Consider the following 27,279-nt stretch of genomic DNA (forward strand, 5'->3'; position numbering starts at 1 on the left):
TTTTTTTTTTTTGTGAGTTCCAGAACAGGGAGATACTCTGTCTCAAAACAAAACAAAGAGAAAAAATAAAAATAAGGACCAGACCTAGCAAACAACACTCCAGCTGTCCCCTAGCCCCTGCACGCACCCTCGCCTCTGCATACATGTGCACCTGTACATGCACAAACACAATACATACATGCACAAAAATGAAGATGGTAAGGACCTTGTTCTGCAGGTTGAAGAGGAGAGAATTCTGACCCAGGCTAGTCCTGCTCAGTCTCAGCCCTGGGACATCACTGCCTGAATTATCCTAAGTCTCACCTGGGAAGGCCATGTGACATTCCGTGAAGGCCTCTGCTGAGAGCTGTGTCCTCCTCCTATTGGAGCGTCACCTCATTCAGCTTTGGTAACTGTGGACACATATAAAGCCACTTCTTGGTGATGGAGAATGGCTTCTAACTCTATTTTCTAAGATGAAAATGGACCCCCTCACTGGGACAGCCAAGGTATTTCCTTCATTGAGTAGTCCCTTCTCCTCAGTGGTCTCACTTCAGAATCGCCTAGAGGGGCTTTAAAGCTATCACTATCCAGAACCTTCTAAGAGTTCTTAACTGAGAGTCTCCACAGTGAAGCCCAGACACCGGCAGTTTGGAAAACTCCATAGGTGTTTCTAGTTTACAGCCTGGATTGAATACCACTGATTTCATGTTCTGTTCATGGCATCACATTTACTATCTCACTCAGTCTCCATAACAACCTTTGAAACTAGGCAAGGGAGGTACAGCTCCGATCACGAGGGAGTGGGGGCTCAGAGGAGGTGAGGCAAGAAGCTTGAGGTGGCACAGTTAACGTGCCTCGGTCTCGGAGCACAGACCCTCAGTTCATCCCTAGTCCTCAAGCCAGGAAACTAGAGCGGTTTGAAGAGCCCCGAGAGAGCCAGAACTGACGCAAAGGGCAGGTGCTTCCACTGCATTCTGGAAAGGTGGTAAAGGAGTCGTAGAAACGCCAGGGAAGAGCCCCGGAGGCTGCCCTCTCGCTCCACGCCTCTCTGCAGACTCTGATTCAGTAAGTTTGCAGACAGCCCAGAGAGTCTGCCTTTCTAACAAGTTCCCAGGTTAACAGTGCAGGTCCTAGGGTAAGGATTGGGCTCAGGAAGGAAAAACAGCAAAGACTGGCTCAGAGGCAGATAGCTGCCAAGGGATAGCTGTGGATTAGCAGACCTAGGGAGAGAAGGTAGGTTCTGGAACGCTGCGTCTTGAGGAAGCACACATGTGTAGACGCATCTCCCTGCAGACTCAAGGATCAAGGAATATTGAATGGTGCCAAACACATTTACTAATGGTTTACTGACTGCCAGTTTTCAGTCTTAGTCTAAGCTTTCTTTATCTGCTTCTGAAAACCAGACAGTACTGCAGCATGTCTTAGATTTCATGTTGACTCTAGGTGTGTTTTCTATTATAAGTATAAGCGGTACCATATTAAGATAAAAGGAAAATTTACTTGGCTGTTTTAATTCTATTTACACATCACTCTTTATAGTTTGGAGGAATGGCTTTGGTGACTGAAGTCTTGGGAATGTCAAGGGTCTTACATTGTCTTGTATCTCTTGTGTGGAGTACCAAGTGGCTCTACAGCACACTCACACAACGTTGTTTTAAGTCTAACCTACAAGTTATATTCCAGTAGGAGAGTAGGGAAGTGTTGCATGGAATGAACCACAATAAATATTTTAAATATTTGTGAATATGTAGATGATCATCTCAGAGGCTGATGACATGAAGGAGCCTTATGCACTTCCTCAGGGGTCTAAGAATGCTTCAAGCCAGTCCTACCCCCCATCTCTATCTCTCTCTTACACACACACACACACACACACACACACACACACACACACGTGTCTCCTCCTGTCTCCTCTCTCATGGTTCCTTTCTCACTCCTCTATCCCCTCTAGTGTCTCTCTCTTCCGCCCTCCAACCCTGATTGAACTAAAATGTATGGCTGAAAGACAGAGAAAGCTCTGTGTATCGGTCTCTATCGCATACATGTGACACAGCCTGGGGGCTCCATTAGTATTCACTGAAGAGCTGGCATGTTGATTTCTTTAGATCATAAAGAACCATGACTGCCTTGATTTTTTTTTCCAATGGAGAATAAGAAACCATTGAAAGCTGTCGAGCTGAGTCACAGATGACAGGTAGCAAAATGATACCACAAAGGTCCCCGTGAGGTTTCAGAGGGGAGAGGGCAAGGAAGGGGTCTTTTAGGAGCCATGGCTGGATTCAGAGGGTAGGTTCTAAAGGCAAGAGCCAGCCTTCTGTTCTTGGGATAATGAAGAACTGAAGCGAGAAGCCAGTCGGGGAAAGATTGAAGAATGAATGGGAATGAAGCTCGGTGGTACTGTGCTTGTCTGATATGCACAAGGCTTCACGTTTCCTTCCTAGCATAAAAGAGAATAAAAAGAAAAGATCGTTTACTCCCTGTGACTAGATATGTGAACATCTAAGTGGAGGTACAGAAGTGGGTTGCAAGCCAGAAGAGCCACAAGAATCAAATAGAAGGGTTTGGGGGGGGGGGAATGGGTGAGATCTGATCCTTTGTGGACAGAGGAGCTGGAAGCAGAAAAATTGGAGATGGTACAAAAAGAAGGAGATCAATTAAAAGGGCCTCACCTAGAAGGAGGTGGAACAGGAAACCACACAGTGGAGAAAATGAAGAATTCCTCTCCCTCTAGGACAGAAGCAAACAGATAAGTAAGCAGACACTTAGGCTAGGAAGGGGAAGCAAGAGTAAACTTTCTCATGGAAGTGGAAATCACATGAGTGCACCAGAGAGTTGGGGCCCAGGACTCTACGAGGGAGAGTTTGAGCTATCCAGCATGTTAGGTCATCTCCACATGTCAATAGAGATGTACAGAGAACAAGTAAGTAGCAACAGCCGCCAAGGACACCAAGGCACAGCAGTCTGACCTTACAAGTCCAGATCCACTGTGCTCTGGAGCAAGATGAGGGACATGTGACTGACACAGTGCCAACCAGGACACCACATGCCATAGATGATAGGAAAGAGAGTTTAGTATTACCAAAGGTAGGGCTAAATTCTCCAATCAATGGCATCCAGACATACAAGAAAACTGGGCAGGGATAGAAAAAAATATTGGCAAATTCATTCAGTTACCATTCAGTAACCATTGGAAGCAAATATTTGTTCTCTTGGAAAGGTACCTGTGGAGAAGGCTGTCTGTGACTGACTATAAATCAGACTCGCCAGACTGGGACCCGGGGTTCAAGCAGGGCTTGGTTAGAGACAGGTTTTGTAGGTAGGATACTGTGAATTGTCGGACTGCTGTAGCCAGTGGCCCTGTCCTCTTCAGTCACATGGCCAGGCAGCCGCCGGGGAGGGGTTAGGAGACGAAGGCTGGGAGTTACAGAGAAGTGTCTCTTCACACCAGGGGAACCCAAGAGCCATAGCTAATGAGAACTCAGCGTGCTCAGGTTACGCTTTGCTCTTCTCTCTCCAGACACCTTTTTCTTTCAGAACCTGAGCAGGGGTAGTGTTCTTTTACAGTTCAGCCATTGTTTGTAGATTATCACGATCAGACACAACCTCTATTATCTCAAACCTCAGTCTGTGGCGTGCACTGCCTCTGAACATGACTACATTTAAACTTTCTTACAAAGATGATTAGTGACAATTCCCTTCTAAACGTCTAGGGAAGGGTACCATAGAAACCTTTCATAATAACACAACAAAAACATACGCTTGCAGCTTCCTCTTGGCAAAGCAGCATCCTCATTTGGGAAGATAACTATATTAAGAGATTATGATATATAGGTGTGTGTGTGTGTGTGTGTGTGTGTGTGTGTGTGTGATATTTGCCTACCAAATCATGAAGAGACTCCAATTAGCTAGCATGTGATCTGACACTGTTCACATAAGACTTGCAATTATTAGAAGGAATACAAAAAAGTCTACTATACCTAAATTGAAAGAAATTGAATGAAAAAAAAAAGGTTTCCCACATTAAGTCACATAGTGAATTGAGTCCATAGGCAGAATCTTTGGTTGTGCTTAGGGAAGCTCATTGAATAGCCCCACTGCTCCACAGCAGAGGTAGAACCTTGTGAAATTTGGGGTGATAGCATCAACCTCAGTAAGGCTTCAGAATTGCTCACTGGTGGTCCCGGCTCAGATCCTTGAACTTGGGCAGCAGTGAACAAGAACGGGCAGTGGGCATCCTGCTGCCCTCGCTGGATCAAATCTGGTGAGCCTCCAGTCTCAGCGGAGAGCTCCAGGAAGGGTACTTGAGGGTTTCATTCAACCCTAACATCTTAACTGATGCTTCCCTCCCCCACAGCTCCGCATGTCCTGGCTTATCCGTGGGGCTTTAAGAGGAAATGTATCCCTGGTGCTGGTGGAGAACAAAACCGGGAAGGAACAAAGCCGAACGGTCTGGCACGTTGCCGCCGATGAGGGCTTGAGCCTGTGGCAGTGGACAGTGTTGTCACTCTTCGATGTGACTGACAGGTGAGTTCCTCTGTCCCGCCTATGCCACTTTACTCTACAAGTGCGGAAGTAGGATGGTCTCACCCTTCCCATACCCTTTATCTAAGACATTTTCTTAGTTATTTTACTCATGGCTGTGACAGAGTATCTGAGGAAGGCAACCTGAAGAAGGAAGGGTTTATTTGGGCTCAGAGTTTGGGGGTCTAATCCACCAAGGTGGCCATAACTTGATGATAAGAGCATGAGGCAGCTGCTTACCTTGTATCCACAATGAGTAAGCAGACAGTGACAAATGCCGGTTGGTGCTCAACTGACTTTCTCCTTGTACTTCAGTCCGAGTAAATGGACGGGTTGAATGGTACCGTCCGCATTTAGATTGGATCTTCCAACCTCAGTTAACCCCATCTAAAGTCTTTTTCACCGACATGCCCAGAGGTCTGTCTCCTAGGCGATGCTAGGTCTTGTCAAGTTGGCAATCAATATTAACCATCACAAGCGTGTACACACACAGGCTTGCACAATCCCCTGCCCATTACTGCGAGTATGAGATTCTTCAAGAGATGTTGTGCTAATGAACACTCGTCTCCTGTGGCTCTCACCTGGCCTGATTAGCTTCCTCCAGGATCTGTCTGTGGAAAGAGCAGAAAATGAGGCACTCGAGCTCCTACCGAATAACACTCGGGTTTCATGTCTCCATGGCATTTCTTCTCGCTTGGTGGCTGTTGCCTCCCTTTCCCAATTGCCAGTTTATTTTCCCTTATTAACAACAAAACCTTGATAGGTGAGAAAGGGTTATCACTGTCCCCTACTACTCTCTGAAAGAGAAGCTGGAAAACTAAAGGAGCAAAATACCCACAAGTTGACCTCAGAACCAAGACCGAACCCAAAAGCTCTATTGCTTCCGCTCCGGAGGTGGGTTGACTAAGGTAGATGCCAGAGTCTTCACTAAACAAAGATGAGCTTCTGCCAGGGATCCTGGTCCTCATCAGATTCGATTGCTAATGACCTCTGTGACCTTGGACAAGATCCTGTGGTCCTTCGCACCCCAGTTTTCCCCGCTTCTGAATGGATAGGCTTGTGTGACAAGAGCTTCACCTCCACATGGCACTGGATTGGAGCAGATGCCCGTGGAGTTCAGCTGCCACTCGTCTTCTGAAGATGGCACTACCCTGCCACCTGCAGTCAGCCTGAAGCAAGCCGTGCTGGAGTAAAAATGACTTGGCACCGCAGCAGTCCTGTGACGCTCTACCGTGCTATGCGGAATGTTCCATGGGTGGCGCAGACATGGTCTACAGTAAAAGACAGGGTGGGATCATTTCTGCAGAGAGGACTGGAAGGGAAAACCACTTGATATTGGCTAAACATCCTACTCTACCATTAGGCGAAGCCTTCAGAACAGTCTTACTGAAGGTACTCAAATTGCCATTCTGGTGACTCCACCTCTGAGATATGAGGACCAAAGGCTCGAGGCAGGGTAAAGAGTGATGTGTGTTGTCATGAGACCTCCTAAGTGTGGGTCTGGGCTTTGAGTTCTTCTCCCAAACCTCAAAATGTGCTGCTCCCTACAGTTTCTAATGGGAGCTCTCCTGTTGTAGGGAGAAGCCTCCTCCCAACCCTGAGCAGCAGCCATCCACTCCTTCACATGCACGTGGCTTGATGATCAAAACCCATGGGTGTCCCCGGGCTCAATAATCCTGGGACAAACATTTAATTAAAGTGGAGGGAGGCAGACATGTGGGTGCTGCCTCCATAGGCTGGTGTTTTATTCTTTGGGATCGTGGAGGGCGGGGGGTCACACATAGGGATTGGAAACTCTCTGGAGATGCTGGAGCCCTCTCTCCTGGGAGATGTAAAGTTCATTCCAATGAATTAAAGTGTTGTTTCTCCCCTCTCTCCTCAACCCAGCAAGCTCTCTCTTTCACAGCCACTCCAGGGGATTTAAAGCAAGTGCAATGTTGACTCTGCTCGCTCCCTTCTTGAAAGATACTTTGTTCCCAGCCTTCTTCTCCTGGCCCCACCCCACTCCCAGCTGAAGGCTGTTTAGCACACTGATATTTCCATGCTATTTCCAGTATTCATAACCAAGACCAAAGTGTCCGGTGAGGGTTCAGACAAAAGCCAGCTTGTTTCTAAAAACATTGTGACCTAATTCCTGCATAATTGCGCGGGGAGGCGGGGTGGGGGGTCTCCATTCACAAAGAACCTGCCAGTCATCAAGATGTCTGTAAAGCCAGAGGCAGTAGAAAGGCATACAGCCTGGAGGCTTATGATGAGGAACCGTGGGTGAACCGACTGACTGTCACTTTCTAAAGCCTAACCAGACCGAACCATGACTGGAGGATAAAGCTGGAAGGGAGGTCTAAAGAGTGAGTGGGCTTGGGCTTTCGACTCTGGCAGTCACTAGTTTAGCTGGTTGCGTGACCTCGTCCCGTTGTTTGAACCTCCCGGAGCCTCACCGTCCTCTTCTGTGATCAGTACATCTTCACCGGATTGTTATGGGAATAAGCGATATAATTGTCTAAAGAATCTATGCATCATAGGGTGTCAGAGCTTTCATCTCAGCATCATTCACTCTAGCCTTTAAGTGGCCGCATACGTAATTTATTGAACAAACAGTGCAGACCCAGCCCCCCATCTTCCAGCATAAGGCGTGTTGTGTAAAACAGAGACTTACAGTTGCCTCTCAGGTTTCTGGAAGAAAAGTGTTTGATGAGCTTCTTGGTCCACACTAAAATGCTTAATCAGTAAAAACTGCTAATAAGGAATATAATTAAAAATGACAACAGCTCCCTCTCACCCACACGATGCCTCAGAAGAGGCTGGCATAGTCAGATCAGAAGTGATATCCAGTCGTATGAACCATAAAGGTGAGATTCTTGCGACTATGTAAGCTGTCAGTATCTTGTTGGCTGCTGGTCTCTAATGGAGGGCAGAAAGCACTGTCTTCTGCCTCCCTCCCAGGAGAGAGAGCTGTGGCTGCCTGGGTTGCCATAGAGTGAAAAGGGAGGGGGGAAAGGATGGGAAAAATACAATTAGGGAAAGAGAAAAAGGAGTGAGTGAAGGACAATGGCGAAGGACAATGGCGAACCAGCTCCCTTCTCTAAAGTGGGAGGTCGACCTTAATACTGTATATATCCGTATATCTCCGCAGCCCTCATCCTGCGAGGCTCCCTTAGGCAGACACTCACTCCTGCTGTTCAGCACCTTCCTCTTCAACAGCACCCCAATCCCAGACCTTGAAATCATAGGAACTTTATCCCCTATGCTTCCTCAGATCACCTCCACTCCCAGCTTCTCCACCCTGCGTTAGGAAGTATTCTATCAGCTGTTTGCGAGATAAGAGCCCATAGTCTCTGGACAGCCATTGAGCAATCTTTCTAAACACAAATCTATTCGTTTCCCTGGCTTCCTTCTCCCTTCTTTAAGAAGGCCTTTATTTAAGTTTATGTGCATGTGTCCAGTCCCAACTTCAGCATCTCCTACCGTGCATTCCCCCTCTCTGCCCAAAACTCCTCTCCACTCAGTGGTATCACGCTTTAAAACCCTTTACGTCCAGGTTTCCCATCCTCCATTCCCTCCACATTAACATTCTTCCCTTGCCATCCACGCCTTCCACAAACCACCCCACCTTCCCTTTTTAAAGATGCCTTCCCTGACTCCTGGGCTAGCTGTAACCTACCATGTATCCTTGTGGCTCACAAGACATCCCTGTGCTTTCTCATCACTTCATGATTTTTTAAAAATATTTGACTCTGCTCTCAAGGCAGAGATCATGCCCCTATCTTATATGTCACTGATTTCTGAACCTAATACCATGCCTAGCATCAAGGACACTCCATAAATCCACGTTGGCAGAATATTTATTGAGAAGAATCGAATATAGCACCCAAGACCAGCCAAATGAACTGTGAATTCACCAACTCGGCCCTGGACTCTGTCCAGCACACCTCCTCTATTCAACCCGTGTCTAGCAAAACAGACAAACCACTTTATAATAAATACGACCACAAAGTGTCCCATATATCAGAGCAGCGGCTGCATCCCGTCAGAAGAACCAAAACAGCATTTGTTACTCTTATGACAGGAAACCCTCTTTAGAGACTCGCCCGGTGCCTGCACGTTCTTTGTCTGTGGTCACTGTCCTGTCAGAATCCTTTTATAAGAAAGACTTTGATCTTAATCGTGTGCCCTAGTGCCTGTGAGCGGGGAGTGAAAGCTGAGCAGGGAGACTAAAGACTTGTGGTCAGATGGTTCCCATGCCACAGCAGGCCTGGAGTAGCTCAGTGACTGGGCCATAGGTGTAAAAGGCTGGCAGCTGGGAGCTGCGCATCCTTGAGCGCTGTTTCTTCTGTCCACTCACAACTATGCAAAATGATAGAAGTAACATAATCACCTGCTATCATTATGAAATTACCATAATTCTACAACCAGACTGCAAAGAGTAACCAGAGCAGCCCCAAGGATGTGTAGAGCAGTGGCAACATCCCTAGACTAGAAATATGTCCTCTCAAGGTAACTTTGAAGGACAACACCAATTCAAGTGTGAGTTCGGTAAGTCTCGAAGGGCCGTGTCATGGTTGGACGTCTACCTTGAGTAACTAGGATTCCTCCCTTCATTCTCTCCCTGACTCCTCCCCCTCCTCAAATGTGGATGCCATTATTTCTGCTGAAATTAATTTTGCCTTTCTTCAAAATGGAGGAAATGCAAGTTCCCTCCCCTTGTTGTAACCTCCAGTCTTTTCCAGGATTTTCCTCTCCGCAATCACCTATCTTCCTAAACCCAGTGTTCCCCAGCGCCCTACGCTTTGATAGGCTTCCAGAGCGGAGGCTGCTGCGCAGAGCTCATTACGAGATGGATCTGGAGACACCATGGATCAAATCATGTCCCACAAATCACTGCAATCGTACAGTCAAATAGAAAGTGTGTAACTTATCACACCTGTGCAAGCTCCATTTCCCCAACACTGTCATTAGGAAGGCTTTTAGCTGTATGCTGTATACATAGTCTAACAAGAAAAAACGTTCCCTCTGGAGATATTTAGGTTTCCTGTTCCCTTTTGCATCCTTTGTCCTAAACGACAAGCGGGATGTTTCGCAAATGCATCTTGTGAACGAGCTCAGTTAAACGGAGAGTTATGTCCCTGCGCCTTCACACCAGAAATGCTATAAAGACTTCCTCTCCCTAACCAACTTTTGGCTTTAGTCCACAACATCCCTATTTTACCCAGAATCGCCATGGATACCAATTGTCTTCCTCTGTGTACCATCTTTCTGTCCTCAGAAAAGCATTAATGGAGTACTTCCTTATTCTTGTCTATGTAAGGAAGTAGAGATGCCGGACACTGCAGGTGATCCTGGGTTCATGGGCCTAGACATGACCTTGGAAATGTTGTGCTTAGCTCGTATTTTTCATAAATTGCGTCAAGGCTTCCTGGTACAGCCATGGATGAACTTCAAAGGCTGGCTCGAGCTAGCTTGGGTTGAGTGCTTACTGCTGGCCAATCATTGTAACAAGTACTTAGCAAGCATTATCTCCTTTCATCCTTCAAAGAGCCCCTTGGGGTAGAAACTATAATTAACTCCCTTTATATATGAGAAATCTGAGTGCTAAAGAGGTTAAATGATTTTCCCTTAACCCTTAGGCCAGTCTGCTCCCTAGACCCGGCCTGAGGAAATACAGCAAGGAATTTGAAGAGAGGTGGGAAACTGGGGACACCTAGGCCTTGTGGCTGACAAAATATCTGGGTTATTTTTAGACTGTATATCTTACACATTTTAAGCTTGTTGTTCGTTTTTCCTTTGCTTCACCACCCCTTGAAGCTCCTACTACGTTTTGCTCTTAAAATCTTTACACAAGATGGGCTCCTTGTGTAAAGTACTTGTGTGTAAACGTAAGTTTGATTCCTCGGAACCTATGTTTAAAAAACAAAAACAAAAACAAAGTCAAGCTCAGCTTGGTCACACATACTTTTGATCCCAGCACTCAGGAGGCAGAGACAGGTGGATCTCTATGAGTTCAAGGCCATCCTGGTCTACACAGTGAGTTTCAGACCAGCCAGGGTTACACAATGAGACCCAATCTTTAAACAAAACAAAACAAACAAGCAAGCAAAAACAACAACAACCAGGCCTTGCTGTGATCACAGCACTGGAGACAGAAATAGTAAGACTCCTGGTCCATGCTGGCTAGCCACTATAGCCAAATCAGAAGGATGCAGGTTTGGTCCAAAATCTTATCTCATAATTTGGAAAACGATTGAGAAGGACATCAACTTCTAGTTTCATATGCATCAGCACTCATAGCTACATGTGCACGTGTGCACACAAGTACACACACCAGCATTTGATGAGGTATGTTATAGATTGTCATAACCATTAGTGCAACGGAAACCAAAGCCAACTCTTCTTCTCCATGTTGCTCCTTGTCTGCCATCTTAATCCCCATCACTACCTCCTGATAAGGCATTTACCACCAAGGATACTCTGTTTTCTTTACCTCCCGCCTCCAATGGGGACAGCATTACCCAAAGAGGATGGGTCCCCCTTCCTTTCCTGGCCATTGTGCCCCCTCCCCGTGCCTTTTCACGTCGTCGTTCTCGATGCCTTTGTCTGTCCCCACCATGTGCTCCCACTCCAAACCAAGCAAAGGTTATGACAAGGATTTCTAATTGCAAATATTTTAATGTACCATATCTAACAAAGTCACAAAAATTAAAGACATTTAGCTATACATTCACGACTCCCCCTCCCTATGGTTGGGAATAAGCTTCCGTGTCAGGAGGACACTGAGGAAACCCAGTCCTAAAACTGTGCACCAGGCTGGACAGAAACCTCTTTAGTCACCAGGGGACACAGCAGAGGGACTGGCTCCATGTCCCTCCTCTCCTGCCTGCCCCCTCCATCAAATTTCTGATTACTACTATTTTGCCTTTAGTGTAGACCCTCCCCAGAAGAGAGGCATGCAGAATAGGGAAAAGGCATGTCTCCAAGCAAAGCCCCACAAGCCAGCACTGGCTCTCCTCTGCTGGGAAGGCTGCTGTGATCAAGGCTCTTGTATCCCCTTATCATTTACCCACAACCACCCTGCACCTCCATCCAGGAGGCTATACCCTTCCCCGACACAGGATGCTCGCTCAGGTTCACAATACTTGGCTGCTAGGATACACTTTCAGATGAGAAGATTGGGTTCCAAGGTCCCACAGGTCCCCGAACACAGCAGCTTCTCAGGAGAAGTCCCACTTCCATCTCCTACTTAGTCAGACATGAGCCTATGAATCTTTTCAAGATGAAACGGTACCAACCTTCATCAGCACACAAGCCTTCTGTATTTATTATTCAACCAGTATTTTCTGCCTATCTAGTGTTTGATGGGCTCCCATAGATGTACCAGAACAGCTTAGCTTTCAAGGAAGGCTATCTCATAGGGCCTGATCGGGAAAACAGTTGCTGCCTGGCAGAGCCTGGGTGCCCGGAGGAGAGAGATTGTGAATCCAGAGAAGCATGGATGCTAATCAAACTCTGAGGGGACTTTTCTTCCCAATAGGCACCTCTCTAGGTGCTAGGCAGGGGCCTCTCTCTGCCAGCCATGGCACAGTGAGGATTTCTCAGAAACTGCGATCCAGTGAGATTAAATAATGATTCAGAGTCACACATTAAGGAAGAACAAAAACCAGGGGTTCTCTTTCGGTCAGCAGTCACATGTGGGGACGGCCTAGAGAATCCCACAGACTCCAGAGAAGAAGTGAAGAAGGGCTACCTCACATGTTCTTCCTGAGGTGAGCACACGTATGCAAGAAACATTAGAGAAAATTCAGTTCTCCCGATAGGTGGGTCAGGGCTTGCAACAGCTGGAGCTTCAAACACATTGTTGACAACATCAGCCTGAGTCAGGACCCTAAGCCCGGAGAAAACCGTGGATAAATTATGTCACTAAGCCTAACAAGTCTTCACCCAAAGGGGCTCAAATCCTTCACACACACACACAACACACACACACACACACACACATACACACACACACACACACACACATACACACACACCCCTTCATTCCCGAAGCCCACAAGGGATGTGGGATGAATCCTTTGGCTTTATTCACAGTCTTCAAAGCAAGGGCTCTTGGCAGGGAAAAGTCCCGTTCCTTCTGCCTTTGTCTTGTGCTTCTTGGAGGGCTGAAGAGAACCTCACTAGGCCGTGTGCATGTGGGCCTTCAAGCTCTTGTTTTCTCCAAGAGAAGCCACAGAACAGTTCATACAGAGACACACAGGAAGCGAAGGAGTTTTGAGCCTCAGAATCCAGCTTCTCTCGAGCGTCTGCTATCAGAGTCAGGAACGGAATTCTGGAATCTTGAGGATCACAGAGAGTAGTGTTGCCTTACAGAAAAAGGTGCAATTACAGAACCAGGTTATAGAGTCCATACCTGAGCCACCTGGAGGCCCTGTAGAGAGCTTGTCAGCCATGAGGAGGTCAGCCAGCACCTATATGACCCAGTCATTCAGGAGAATTCAGGAAAAAAAAAAAACTGGCTTGATGGAGCAAGCCAAATGCGACCTGGGTGGAATAAGCAGTCACACAGGTCATCCAGACAAGGATGTAGGCCTATGATCAACACACAGGTAAAAAGTTAAGGACAAGAGAAGGGCCCAAGCTTCTATTATGAGTCCAGAGCCTCGTGTACAACACACAGCCATAGAAACTGTACTAGAATATTTTCCCTCGATGCACCCTGCCTGGCTCACCAGGGTCCTATGATGGTGTCAGAGTGTGTTGTGAGGGAAAGGCTTCAGCTAAAAGAGAAAGGTCATGTGGTCTCCTGCAGCCAGGAAAGGACAGAGTCTACCATCACCACCACGAGCAGGCTAGACATCAACCCATCTGTGCCAGGTGTACAGAAAAAATCCTGAGTGCCTAAACAGTAATACAGTTGCGTTGGTTGTAATAACAGTACATCTTCAGTAAGTAGACTGCTATGTCAATGAAATGCATTTCTTTCTCATGTAAAATCAAACATGGGTGTGCTTGGTGAGTTCAGGAACCCACACCCCTTCTACTTTGTGGTCCTGACCTTGGAATCCTTTGCCTTCAATTAACCAGTAGAGAAGAGATCATGGAAAGAGACACGTGAGGGGTTTTATGTGTCATTACTTCTCGCTTTCCGTTGACTAGAATTCAGACTTCAAAGAAATGCAGTCTAGCCGCGTGCCCACATAAAAGAGAAGTACAAGCAGGAGGAGGTGGAGGAAGAGGAGGAGGAGGAGGAGGAGGAGGAGAAATACCGCTCCCATCTGGGGGCCTCTGTCAGGGTGTCACTTGAGAGTACAACTCCCTCATTAGCTGCTCTGAGCGCTGCTCAGCCAGCATCTCCACAAGCTTCATAATTCAAAGTTAAAATCAGTTCCAGGATCTATTCTGAGGTGTGGATGTCTCGTTCCCCAAATTTTATGATGCAGAAAATTCTTATTTTTCTGGCAGAAATCATTCCAGAATTTCTCTCACCAAACTTACTCTTTTCTAAATAAATAAATAAATAAATAAATAAATAAATAAATAAATAAATAAAAAATAAGAAAAGAAGAAAAAAAAGAAAAAAGAGACTAAGCAGGAAGAGAGCACTTTGAAATGGCTCGAGGCTGCCAGGAAAGCTTCAGACCCACACATCTAACTGAGAAACTCTCTTCCCGGCTGCCACCAAGAAAATCCCTGTGCCCCACACATAGAGAGATGATTAGAAGACCACCTCCTAGGCTTGGAGTCCCTACCTTCACGAGGTTCCCCAAATGACTCTGCTGTGTAACTGTATTTGGAAGACAACCTGACAATACAATGACAGCTCCAAGTCTCTTATGGGCCAGATGGAGAACCCGGAAGTATCTGGAGACGTATCACTGACAGTCAGAGTGTCAACAATCGTATACTAAGTTCCCTCCATGCACATGGCCAGCCTTTGGCTAAGTCAGAATCTGAACGGCCTTGAGAACACAGGCGTGCAGAGGCAGCCTAGCCCACTAGCATTGTGCAGGCTCCCAAGAACTCCCAGAATTCCAGTAGTCAGAGCCACTTGAATGGGAGAGATGTACTTACTGCCCAGTCCCCAAGAAAAAAAAAGACCTTAGAGAAATGAGAGTCAAGGTCACTCACGCCAGAGGCAGCATCAGGGCAAGCAGAGGTCTAAAGACAGGGGTGCTTCCCTGTTGTTTCTGGGATGCGTTGGGATTGTGGGTAGCCAGCTTGAGGGAGAGGGGATGGATGGTTTGAGGCCATGTGCTTTGAACTGTGAGGGTAGATAAGAGCACCACAAAGCCCAGTGGGGCTCGCTAGAGCCTTGTGTCTGGTGGGGACTCCTGAGGAAAACCAACTGTGAAAAGATCAGAGCTTCAAAGTAGAACTTAGAGAGGAGGAGTCGGGGAGCCATTAAAGCAGAGGCCCTAGCTTCTGCTGCCTTCCGAAGGTTGCTCAGGAACAGGTTTGGTGCTCCTCTCTGAGAAGAAGGGAGATGTGGTTGATGGCTCAGTGTGCCTTCTGCACCAAACCAAACACTCGTAACTCTAAAAGATCTGGCCCTGTTTCCCTTCTCAGAAAATATCTCAGATCACTGGAGCAAGGACTAGATTAGTAATTCTGAGCTCTAAATCCCATTCCTAATGGTGATTTACTGTGACATTTGGGACAAGCTGTTGCTTTTGATTGCTCAGTTTCCACAACCAGGAGTGCAGAGCGCTGAGGCAGATCAGGCCCGTGAGCCTAGCTCAAGAGGCGGTTGTTCAGAATGGCACGACATGACCCCCCCTTTACAATAACTGATGTTCAGATCTGCTCAACATTTTATTGGAAACATTCACAGCTCAGTTTACAAGGCAACAGATGTGTGTGTGTGTGTGTGTGTGTGTGTGTGTGTGTGTTTCATGACTCTTAATGCTTGTGAAAATGTTCTCAGTCTTTCTTCCCCTAGGCATAAAGTCTGGAATCTAGGGAATAATTGAGTTTCTAATACTTGGAGCAAAGCAGAATCCAACTAAACATATTTTGTCCCCAGGAGGAGCCCCACGGATTCCTACCCCCATTTCTACCCACACTTTCAAGCCAATGATTTACACATCTTCATTGCCACATGAGTCCTGGACCCACATTACCAGCTGCCTGATTGGCATCTCATGACGTCACAGTATGACGACCCCCCCCCCATGCACCTCTGTCCAGGGCTCTGCCACTCTCGTAGACATTCGTTCCTCTGAAGTCTCCCTATTTTCTCTCTCACCAGTCACAACGGGCATGCTCCCTGGCTTGAGTAGGCATTTGTTCTGGAGGGGTCAAAGCTAAAAGGAAGTTCAGAAGTCCCATGGTCATTGAATAATATAAATTACACAATGTTCAAACTCTTTATGACAAGGTCGATGCTCTATGCTCCTGGCTGCAGACACGGGCATCTGACTCACAACATGGGCTCAGATGACCTTTGCTCCAAGGCAAAGGATGATGCGTAGAATTTGTCATGCTGTCCAAGGAAGCACAGATTCGTCATTAAAACAGAATATAAAACAGAAACAGTGAAGCCCCATCTCTCATCCTAGAGAAAGGCAGGGTGAAAATACTACTATAAAGTATACTTATAAAGTCCTCGTGAATTGCCCAGGATCCCAACAAGGTGGTAGCCCTGCCCTACAAACTTTACAGTGTTTTAGAATTCACTTCCCCCCAAGCAAAGAAGACAACCAATCCACCTCCATCAAGATGCTCTCGGGGATGAAGAAAATCAAAGTCATCCTTTTCCGAGGTCCTTTCATTGTTGGAAAGCTGCCATATTTGGGTATCATCTCAGCCCTCAAAGTCACAAACCAACAGACAGAAATAGAGCAGTCACCATGGGGACTCTCTGCATGTCCTGAGACATAGGTGTGGACAGTCCAGGCTCTGAGCAGAGTGGGTTTGGTACCTTCTAACCTAGGTAGTCTTCCACGGCCTCGGTTGCCGCTAAGGGCTCGTTGGACAGTGGTCCATGATCCTAGATGAGATTCAATGAGTTAGATGGTTCTGCAACAGATGGCAGAAAGTGTGACCTGGAAATGAGAGGCCTGCTCGCTCCCAGTACGTAACTAACTGTTCAAGGCAAATGATGCCCCCAAGAGATCCTCAACCTTCTTCATAGCCTTTGGCCAATTCTTACATGCATGTCTCTGCATGTGAGTGAGTGCACAAGTTGGGGTGGGGTGAATGGAGTGGAGTGGGTGTTCTCATGTTCTCTCTATGTCTGTTTCCTTCTCCTCCCTCTTCTCCTTCTCCTTTTTCACCTCTACCTAATTCTCTTTCCCCTTAACTCCTTCATTCTGCTCCCACCCAGGACTTAGCACAGTAAAACCTGTGGATCAGGCATTTTTGTCTGTAGTCACCTCCCCTACTGGGCCAAAGTTCCATAAAGCAAGACCCCCTATCCTTTGCTCTCTCCTTTCATTCTGTTCCCCCACACCAGGATGCCACAGCTATGACACAGATTCAGGGAATGAGATAGCAAAGAAGGAACTTTGTCTTCTACCTGGTTTCTTCCTTTCAAGAATCCTTCAGTGCCAGTCCCTAAGAAGTGAGCACAAAAATCTAATGTTTAAGGGTGGGGAGAAGGCTCACTGGGTAAGAACCCTTGCTGTACACTTGCTGAGGACCCGATCTTGAGTCTCTCGTGCCCATGTCAAGCACTGAACATGGCAACATCCTTCTGTAAGCCCAGCACTAGAGAGGACAGATGAAACCAGAGAATCTATGGAGCTTGCTGGTCACCAGCCTAACTCTGGGTTCAGCAAGAGACCCTTTCTCACAGGAGAACGGTAGAACATGGTGTCTGATGTCATCCTCTGGCCTCCACATGCGCACACATACATGCATACGGCATCCAAACAAAAATAAAAACAAGCAAGGGAAAGTCAGTGATCGGAAGCCTTGACCTGCTGGTACGCAAGGGTTCCTATGATTCTCCATGCAGTTATCTGAAGATTTATATTCTCTCCTCTTTCCCCAAGGTTCCCCCACCACAACCAGCCTCATTGTTAAAGAAAGAGCTCTCTGGCCCTTGGCAGCCCTGGAAACTCCGTATTGACTTTTCTCCTGTTCTGGTGTTATGCCCAGAGGAGAAACCAAGTCTCAATGTGGTAAATTACCCTGGAGAATTGGGCCGCATGGAATGGGGAAACACTCCCCACTTAGCCTGACCTTCATCATGACCTCTTCCCAGGCACAAACGCTCACAGCACCTGTACACGCGTCCAGCCCCTGATTGCTCTGATCCAGCCAGGGCTGGTTTTGAGAACCCGAAGCTGCCCCTCCAGCCCAGCCCCTCCTCTGCAGCCGGTAACCGAAGTCAATTATGCAGATAATAGGATGGATGTGGCAAGGTTTTCCATCGCAGACGTTATTCTAATAGACATGCACACCACAACCCCGGCCTTGCGACAGTCCATTTCAGAGGACTTTTACTGCGCAAATCAACTGAGCAATAAGAAATGGGAGAAAGTGGTTTTCTCTCAGCGGCAGCATCTGCCAGTCCTGTCCTAAGCAGCCAGATCCCAGACAAGCCCCAGCTGTGAAAATGAACCCCCTTTTTTTTTCAGATCCTACTAAGTGGCCAGGGAAGGAGTCTGAGCTATGGTGCCCATCCATCACACGCCTCTTACACCGTCCGGTTTTCTTTGCTTCTCTCACCAAAGCCTTGTTATTCCCTCGGTCTACATTCAGGCGCACACCTTTTTGTCAGCTACTTAGAATCATTAAGTGAACTTAATTAGGTTTGTCAATCCCTGAGGCTGGGAGGATGGCGAATAAGCCCTCATATTCACTGCCCATTAACAGTCTGTTGCCTGAAAGAGACGGTGCATTTTCTGGGCTGTGCGTGAGCAGCATCCACACATCCTCTGCAAGGATCTGCCCGGTGAGTTCAGGAAGCACCCACTTCCAGAGCTGCCTCCTGGAAACCTGGCCAGGGGCCCAAAGTATCACCTCCCAGAATCCCCCTGGGCTAATTTTCAACAGGCTGTCTGTAAAGCTCGCACAAGAAGGAAAGGTGGGTGCATTCTTATGCAAAAACAGGTTTGAGCCAAGATCCAAGATCTCTAGCCAAGGCTGGTTTAGACAGGGAAAAGAAAGAAAGAAGAAAGAGAGAGAGAGAGAGAGAGAGAGAGAGAGAGAGAGAGAGAGAGAGAGAAAGGAGAAAAGAAAAGAAAACCAGCACCAACTCCAGCATTCACAAATCTATTTTGGAGAAACAGAAAGAACCAAGCAAATCAATAGTTACAGTTACAGGGATGGACGCCAACTCTACACAGCCAAAGAAAGGGGAGTCCCACCTGCCAGGCTCCCAGATAGCAGGAGGAGCCCCAGATGCTTACTCTACCTTTTCCTTAACCAGATGCCCCACTGGGGAGGAGGAAGGGTCTTCTAGCTGTGGAGATAACATTTCCCTCACTATCAAGAGTGAAAGTGTTGGGGCAGGGGCAGAGGTACCCTGCATGTTTGTTAGTCTGTTGTGGTCTTAGCAATAATATGCCATGGGCCTTGCTTCCCATCAGTCCTAGAATGTTCTACCCGTACACAGGAGTAAGTGCTAGAACCTAAGGCCCAAGGCCACGGCTCACTCTGAGGAATGACCTGGTGTCTGTATCTTTGGGAAGCTGGCCATAAGAGAGCAATTGGACTGAATAAACTCAGAACCCCCAAGGAAACTTGCCCATATCCAGCCGGGAGAGGCTATGAGAGCCTCTTCTTCTGTGGCTCTGCTGAAGGCACTCAACCAGACAGCATCCAAAGAAGAGAACCCTAAATCACAGCTGGCCTAATGCCCACCTCATCTCGTGGCCGGCTCCCTCGTAGACGATGGACTCCGAGTGTTAACGCTGTTCCACATGCTTCGCTCCTCACCTGCTTCTCCAGACCCATTCCCACGTTGAGTCCGCTTCACCTCCGTCCTGCCATACCTGTTTACCTCCGTCTGACATTCATCTACATCCCGCCTGTCCCTGACTGAGTCTCTAGAGTGGACAGAAACAGCGTCACATGTGCTCATGGTGTCATCTGACAGGGTCTTTCCTGCCTGTCCTGAGTGCCTCTGACACAAAATATGGGCAGTTCCCACTGTCAACTGAGTGTTTTAATACAGCAATTTCTACTGCCAACATCCTGCGGAATGCTTTAGTGACTCTTCTATGTAAAACCCCTGAAGCCCCCGCTTGCATCTCCCATCCACTCGAAGAGGCCTGGTGGCTGCGAGGGAGCTTTGCAGCAGCTCCAGTCTCTCAGTCGTCGAGAATGAAAGCAGGAAAAACAGAGCAAGCGAGGAGACTGGCTGTTTCCACTAGGGTCCGTGGCGAGAGCAGTGGAGATCTTGTCTCTCCCCTGCTCTGCAGTCACATGAGTCATTTATTTCTTTGCAAAGTCCTTTTAGGCGATAGCCTGATGATGCAGCTTAGCACTGAAATCAACATGTGACCTCTGCCTACTGGTAATGGATAAAGAGAGGAGGACCAGAGAGGAGCGTGAGAATGGAGGTTGTTATGGGATCAACGCCTACTACAGTGCAGGGTATCTTACGTTCCCAACCAAAGAACATGATTCTTTGTAGTCACGTTTTAGTAATTTATAGTAATGATAATTTTTTTTTCATTTGAGATGTTTTGTTTTGTTTGAGACAGGAACTCAGATAGCCTAGGCTGGCCTCAGACTCGCTGTGTAAATAGTGAGAAGGACCTTGAACAACAGACATTTCTTCTTTAGAAACAAAGCACTTGGCCTTTCTAATTGTGACCTTTAGACCAGAAGGGCTGTATCTGACAAGATTCCACAAGATAGATGAAGGCACAGGCAGATGTGGGGGTAGAGCAGTTGAGAATAATTGGCCACAATCACATTGTTTAGATAGAAGTTCACATCTGATTTGGAGAGTGGAGCAATAACTGTCTTCTGGCCAGAAAGATCTAAGCCACTGTCTACCCCTTCTAAGTGCTGACCAGGGTTGCATGCTCAGTTATGATGGGAGCCTCCACCTGGATGCAGCTCAGCATCCAGGCATGTCCAGCCTTGTTATATCAGAACAGGACACTGCCGTCTACAACATTCACACTCAAGAAAAGCTCGATCAAGTTACAAAAAAGTAGAAAGGATAATTGTCTGAAAAGAGCCTCATAATGTTGTCAGTAAGCTTGTGATTTTGCGTTGGGTCATGACTGCATGTGACCCAGATGAACATGCAGGGACACTTCACTCCCTTCTTGAGCTGAGGTCTAGAAGAAGAAAAGACCTTCCCCTGACACTTCTTGTATGCCTCTTCCACCTCGCCAAAGAGTATTTTTTCCTTGTTCACTTCCTGCCCTGGCCCACATTACCTGAGAGCTTGTTCTCTCTCTCTCTCTCTCTCTCTCTCTCTCTCTATATATATATATATATATATATATATATATATATATATGATAGATAGATAGATGATATACAGACAGATAGACAGATAAACAGATAGATGATTATGATAAAGACAGACAGACAGACAGACAGATGATAGACAGATGATAGATAGATAGATAGATAGACAGACAGACAGACAGACAGATAGATAGATAGATGATATATAGACAGATGAACAGACAGACAGATAGATGATTATGATGGTGAAGACAGACAGATGATAGATAGATAGATAGATAGACAGATGATAGATAGATAAATGATAGATAGATAGATAGATAGATAGATAGATAGATAGATAGATAGATCTTTCTCTCTCCTGTCTGTCTGCCTCTCATCTCCCTCTCTCTTTCTCTCTCTCCCATTTTCCCTCCCTGTTCCCCAACAGTTTTGACAAGCTATAATTTACATGCCATAACATTTACCCATTTTTAAGTATGCAAGTCAATGACTCTCAGCAAGTTTCTAGAATTCTACAAAGAATACTACAACCCAGTTTTAGAACAATTTCATCACCCCAAAATGAGGCTTTGTGCTAGTTAGCAGTCAATATTGCTCCCCAGCTAGCCCCAGGCAACCACTAATCTGCTCTCTGTCTCCACAGATTTGCCTCTTCTAGATGATTCCTATCTAGAGAATCACTCAATATGAGGTCTTTAGCTTACTGTCTGCCTTCTTTAACTTTGCATAATGCTTTTGAGAGGCATCTATTTTACAGTGTATCTCCCGGTCCATTCTTTTTTATTGTAGATTAGCATCCCGATGTGTGGCTGTATAACCACATGTGCTGTATCCCGTCAATGATTGACAGCCATGGCTTCCCTCTCTTGCCATTTCAACACCCACAACAGAGACTGCGCTCTAGTCATTGGGTTATTCTGGATCAACCTTCTGATATCTGGGGAAAGAGCGCTTAGGGTTCTCAGGACACGAGCACTTTATCTCTGAAGGGGGTGGTTGACTGATGGCAGTAGCCTTCCAGGAAGGAGATTTCCCAAGAAAACAAACCAGAAAACAAATGAGTTTATGACATCTTTCTGTTTATCTCAGCCTCATGCTTTCCCCGACCATAGTCAGAGGACCTGGCACTCTAAGCCAAGAAAGGGCTGGGAAGAAACATAATCTCAGTGAGTTACTGTCCAGACTTCATGACCCACTGTGGCTTGATTACAGATACTCCCAGGGGAAACAGTCGATCATCAAATATTTAACCATCAGTCAGAAAGCAGTGGCCGACACTGGACAAGACCCAGGATGCCTCTGTTGTGCAAGAAATTAACCCTTTAGTTGCTGGTTCATGGGGTCAAACCAGGGGAAAAGCCCCGTTGCCTGAAGCAACAGGAACACTGAGGAGTTCTCCATCAGTTACTATCATACAAAAGCACTTTAATGTTTAAATAGTGACTTCAGCCTCCTACCCATGGGTAAGCATGAGCACAATACCCAGCCACCATACATTTCTACATGCCCAGAAAGCAAAAGTCTCCCAAGCTCAGAACTCCAAACTGGCTCTAAAGGTCTCATAACTGCCATACTTGGGATGGAGCACCCCTTCAGAAAGGGATGTGCTCCATGATGGAGAAGTGAAAGTCGGGAAAGGTTGAGCCCTGTCCTCTTACCACTGCTTTGGGAAGAGAGGTAAGGCTGACCAAGCTGAATCTCTGTCCAGTAGAACACGTGTACCGCCAATGAAGCCTAGGACTTTACCTATGCTAGTGGTTCCTAACACATGTTCTTCTTAACACCATACAGGTTCTGGCTGCAGATAGTCACGTGGTGGGGTCCAGGATCCGGGGCAACAGTGGCATTTGACAACATTTCCATCAGCCTCGACTGCTACCTCACTAGTGAGTTTACTCTGATGCTTTGTTCCCTTAACCCAGTGACCCATGGTCTCTTCTCTAGACCCCCAATCTTAGCCATCTTGCCTCTTCTGCTTTCTCCACTTCAACCTATTCTCTCTCCCTAAAACTAACTCTGCCTGACTCAGCCCACCGGCTCTTCTCTATTCCAGTCAGTGGGGAGGATAAAATGCCCTCAAATGCAGTACCCAAATCCAGAAATCTGTTTGAGAAAAATCCAAACAAGGAGCCAAAATCCTGGGCAAACATATCAGGACCGACTCCCATCTTTGACCCTACAGGTAAGGGTTATTCTGGCACAGCCAGAAATTTGAACAACATTATTTCTTGCTGCTGAAGGCTGAAGAATGGCCTGTGTTGTGGCTGGGGCGGGTACTGTGGTTGAACGAAAATGGTTGGTCTCCAGGAGAGGCATCGCCGCTTTTGTTATGGGACCCCAAGAAGAAGCTGTGTGGCTCTCTCATCACCTGACCAATGGCAATGAAACCTAACTACTGGAAATATACAAAAGAGGAACTTTTCACCTGGGAATCCCAACACACAGTGGCAGGGAGGATCAAATTATGGACAGTTGTTATGACACACACCAGTAGGCAAATGCTATAGAGGTGGAAACAGGAAGATCGTGAACTTGAGGTCAACTTGGGATTCACCTTTAGAGACCAAGGGAGGTGTAAAGTGCTTGACATACAAGTTCCAGTACCCAGGGCCCAGTTCAGATCCCTAGTACCCATGCAAAGAGCCAATCATAATGACACAATCCCAGCTCTGGAGAGATGGAGACAGAAGGGTCCCCGTAGCTTCATGGGCAACCAGTATTGCTGAATGGTGAGCTCTAGATTAAGGAAGAGACCTTGTATCAATAAGATTATCTGAAATCAATCTCTGGACTCTGCATGCATGTGCGCGCGCGCGCACACACACACACACACACACACACACACACACACACACCACGGGTCTTGGTTTCTAAGCCCCACACAAGTGTGTCCAAGAGCCACTGAGAGCTTTGATGCATTGGTACTGACACTTCTCACATGTGTAGCAGGTACAGTACACAGTCCTCTACATCCTGTCGTATACATCTCCATTAAAATATCAGCATATAGATGATAAATCTCTAATTTCTACTTACAAGATAGAATCCTGGTTCTGTTCAAAGTACAAAATAATTAGAAGCTTGTATCTTTGACACTAAATTGGTTAGCTCTCTGCTCATTATCTAAGTTTTAGTTTTGCTTCATTTTTGAAATAAAAGACAAAAGCTCCTTGAAACTGGCTATAACCCCTTGCTGGTTGCTGCCTAATCTGGCCAGCTACCAAGCTGAAAGGGGGAGTTGTGTCTCTTTTTACCCTTAAAGCCCCCCCCACCAAAAAAACTTTTCGACTCTCCCACAGTGTACCTGGGAACCTAACCTAGAGAACACTATACCTTGCTGAGTGAGGACCCTTTCCATTTATCTGTTCAGAGTCCCTTACTGTCACCCACACCTGGGGGACTCACCTCTGTATACTACCTTGTTATAAGCTTGTGTAGCTTACAAATCCATCCGTTCAGGAAGGGGAATCACAGTTCTCTTTCCATTCCTTGTGCTAAGTGGCAACCCCCACCCTCGTCACCAACCAGGACTCCAGAAACATCTACTGATTGACTGGTGGGAGTCTGGAAGTTTGAGCCAGGTATCTAATGTCAACAGCCACAACACTACAACCAGGATTTAGGGAGCAGTGGTCCACCCGGCCCTGAGTGGGCCTGAGTCTGGGCTCCTTAGCACGTAACTCCCACTGTCCCAAAAAGAATAATCAATAAGGGCCTTTTGGCCACTCAGACAAACGAAATCACGTGGGAGCTGGGAAAGAGCTATGAGTCCCCACCCTCTCCAAACAGAATTAGAAGCAGACAGCTCCCAGAGGCCTACCCTCGTGAGTAGCATTATCTCAGAACAACTGGCTCCTAGTCCGAGGGAGGAAGAGGGTATTGAACCAAAGATGTCTAGGGGTGGCCTTGAGGTTCCCTGGAAATGCTCTAGGACACTGAATATGGGGCCGTTGTTTTCCCCAGAACCCAGTGTCACGTCAGGAGCTGCTTAAGGCAAGAGAAACGGGGCTCAGCTCACACAACCCTTCCCTCATGTGCTCTATTGCAGGATGTATTTGTCTCCATACGATTCAGGTTCCGTAGTCCCATCAGTGTAGATCCCTTTAGGTGTGTATTAGTGGTGCAAAGGAGATCTGTTTGGGAACGACAAGTTTTCTGGAAAGAAGGCCACTACCCACTAGACTTAGCCTTATAGCCAGGGGGGAGAGTCCTGCCTAGCCTAGGACTTGCTTGACTTTTATCCAGACCCAATTGCTGTCCTTACGCATTTCTTCTGCACCCCATTCTGTGCTCAGAGTCACTGAACAGCACAACTCCAGGAGGCAGCATGAAGAACTCATAGTCTGGAAGAAGGAAAGGCAGGTCGACAATGATTTAACCAGAGCAGGAGGGCGGGGAGGGGCTCCTGGAAAGGCAGGGATGGGGCCCATCCACTCAGTCGTGACCACTCAGCGTGCAAAGTCCTGGTACCTCCCTGTAGTCATCACTGCATGTACCATAGCAGGGTGGGGGTCAGCAGTACTGGACGCTCGGAAGCTTCGATCCAGGGTAGGACAGTAGCTGGCGGGCCAGCAAGATGTGTCTGCAGTGTCTGGTTTGATCAAAGCTCAGAGCATTGCCCTGGGAGGAGAAAGACAGAAGCGGGGAGGGAACGGAGGGAAGGGGGGAAGGGAAGAAAAGAGAAGTAATAATAAAGGGAGGAGAGGGGGAAGTGGAGAGGAAATCAGACAGGGCCTGCCCCTGAGCTAGGCTTTTCCCCCAGGCAGCTTGATGTCACACTGGCCTGAGGGTAGTCACTTTTACTCTGATTGAAGGGAGAAAAAAAAAAGATGAATTAAAAGACGGTGAGTACATAGCTGCTAGGAAGGGGACCCAGGATGTGAACCCAAAGTCTATAATCTTTGCACCAGCTCTGCTACTGCTGGTAGAGAGATCTCCAATCAGAGAGAAGTGCTGTGTGGGAAGGAGGTGAGGGGACAGTCCCAGAGAAGAGGCCCCTGCGTGAGCTGTAAACAGCTCCCGACCCTCTGACAAAGAATCAAGGCGACAAGATAATAAGATTTTCTCTCCAAAGTTCAGCGCTGTCAGTTCGCGCTGAGTCGGAACAGGGGTGGTGGGTGGCATTTCTGCTCTCCTCCAGGCTGTCTGTCATCACAGAAGAGACTGAACGCACAAAAGCCAAATGAAACCAGGCCTTGAGAAAGCGGTTACTCCCAAGGCTCCCCAAACTCCTTGTGCCCCACCCTCCCAAGCCATCCAGGCTCACTGCAGGGGAGTGGGTGGCCAGGGGAGCGGGTGGTCCGGGGGCAGGGGAAAAGCCTGACCAGGTGACCAGGTGGTTGGCACACATGGCCTTCTCGGAAGCCTCTGAGTCACTTTAGTTAATCAGATGAAGAAGCTGGAGGAGAAAATGGGGCGAGTATTAAGTCCCGGGAAATTACGTCTGTCAGCTTTGCACATGCAATTACACTAACCAAATGGTCGGGCTAATGCAATTAGGGCTACAGAGTCGGGCTCCTCTCTCTCCCTCTCCCTCCAGCCCTGACTCTCTCCACCTCCCTGCCCCTGTCTCCACCTCAGTCTCTGTCTCTGTCCCGGGTGGTAACAGATGATGCTGCCACTGAGCGGGTACAGTCGAGCTCTGCCACCCTCCCTCCCTGAAATGTTCGGCTGGGGATTGGAAAGCTTCAGGACCCTGTACCCTTCTCCCTTCTACTATGGGCTCAGATGCAGTATAGGGAGGACCAAGGGAAACGTAATGCCACAATTTTGGAATTTTGGCAAAATAAAAAAATCACAGCCTTGCCTCTTCCAAATCTAGCCCTGGGGTTGTTTACCATTTCCAAGTATGCAACATGAACAAAGAGGGAGAAAAACAAACCCATGTAGAATCCTTGGGGCAGTGAGGTGATTCAGCTGGTAAGAGGCACTTCCTGTGCAAGCCTGATGACCTCGGTTTGATCCCTGGAACCTGGCATGAAAGAAGAGAACCAACGCCTGAAAGTTAACCTCTGACCTGCACACAAGCACCATGACCTGGGCATGCACATGCGCGCACACACACACATGCTAATGGTGGTGGTGATGATTATTTTATATGTATATATAATTACATCTTTTGGGATATAGAATATACATTTATATAGTCCTGAAAGGAAAAGAACCCTGGCCTAGGAGTCAGAACCTCAATGCTATGGCCTGGCACATTCGCACTAGCCATGATACTGGGGTGGTTCAGCCTCATATACATGCCAGCAAACACGCAAGGATGGCTCATAAGGGAGAGGCTTGTGTGAACACAGTGCCCACTGTTTCTACAAAGTCCAGATTTGAGACTGAGGTGATGACTCAGTCAAGTGCTTACCAAAGAAGCAATAGGGTCTAAGTTCAATCTCCAGAACC

The 27,279-nt window shown here is 47.2% G+C and overlaps 1 protein-coding gene across 1 annotated transcript in view; it reads left to right on the top strand.

The window, feature by feature from the left end:
- The window catches only part of Alk (ALK receptor tyrosine kinase), a 721,983-nt gene that overhangs the window by 613,959 nt on the left and 80,745 nt on the right, over positions 1 to 27,279 (top strand). The window contains exons 9-11 of the mRNA XM_048431162.3: positions 4,337 to 4,506; positions 22,669 to 22,763; positions 22,931 to 23,059. Coding sequence (XP_048287119.3) covers positions 4,337 to 4,506; positions 22,669 to 22,763; positions 22,931 to 23,059 — 394 coding nt within the window. The remainder of the gene's footprint in view (positions 1 to 4,336; positions 4,507 to 22,668; positions 22,764 to 22,930; positions 23,060 to 27,279) is intronic.

Source organism: Myodes glareolus, chromosome 6 (genome assembly GCF_982192425.1).
Source record: "Myodes glareolus chromosome 6, mMyoGla1.1, whole genome shotgun sequence".
NCBI classification, from domain to species: domain Eukaryota; kingdom Metazoa; phylum Chordata; class Mammalia; order Rodentia; family Cricetidae; genus Myodes; species Myodes glareolus.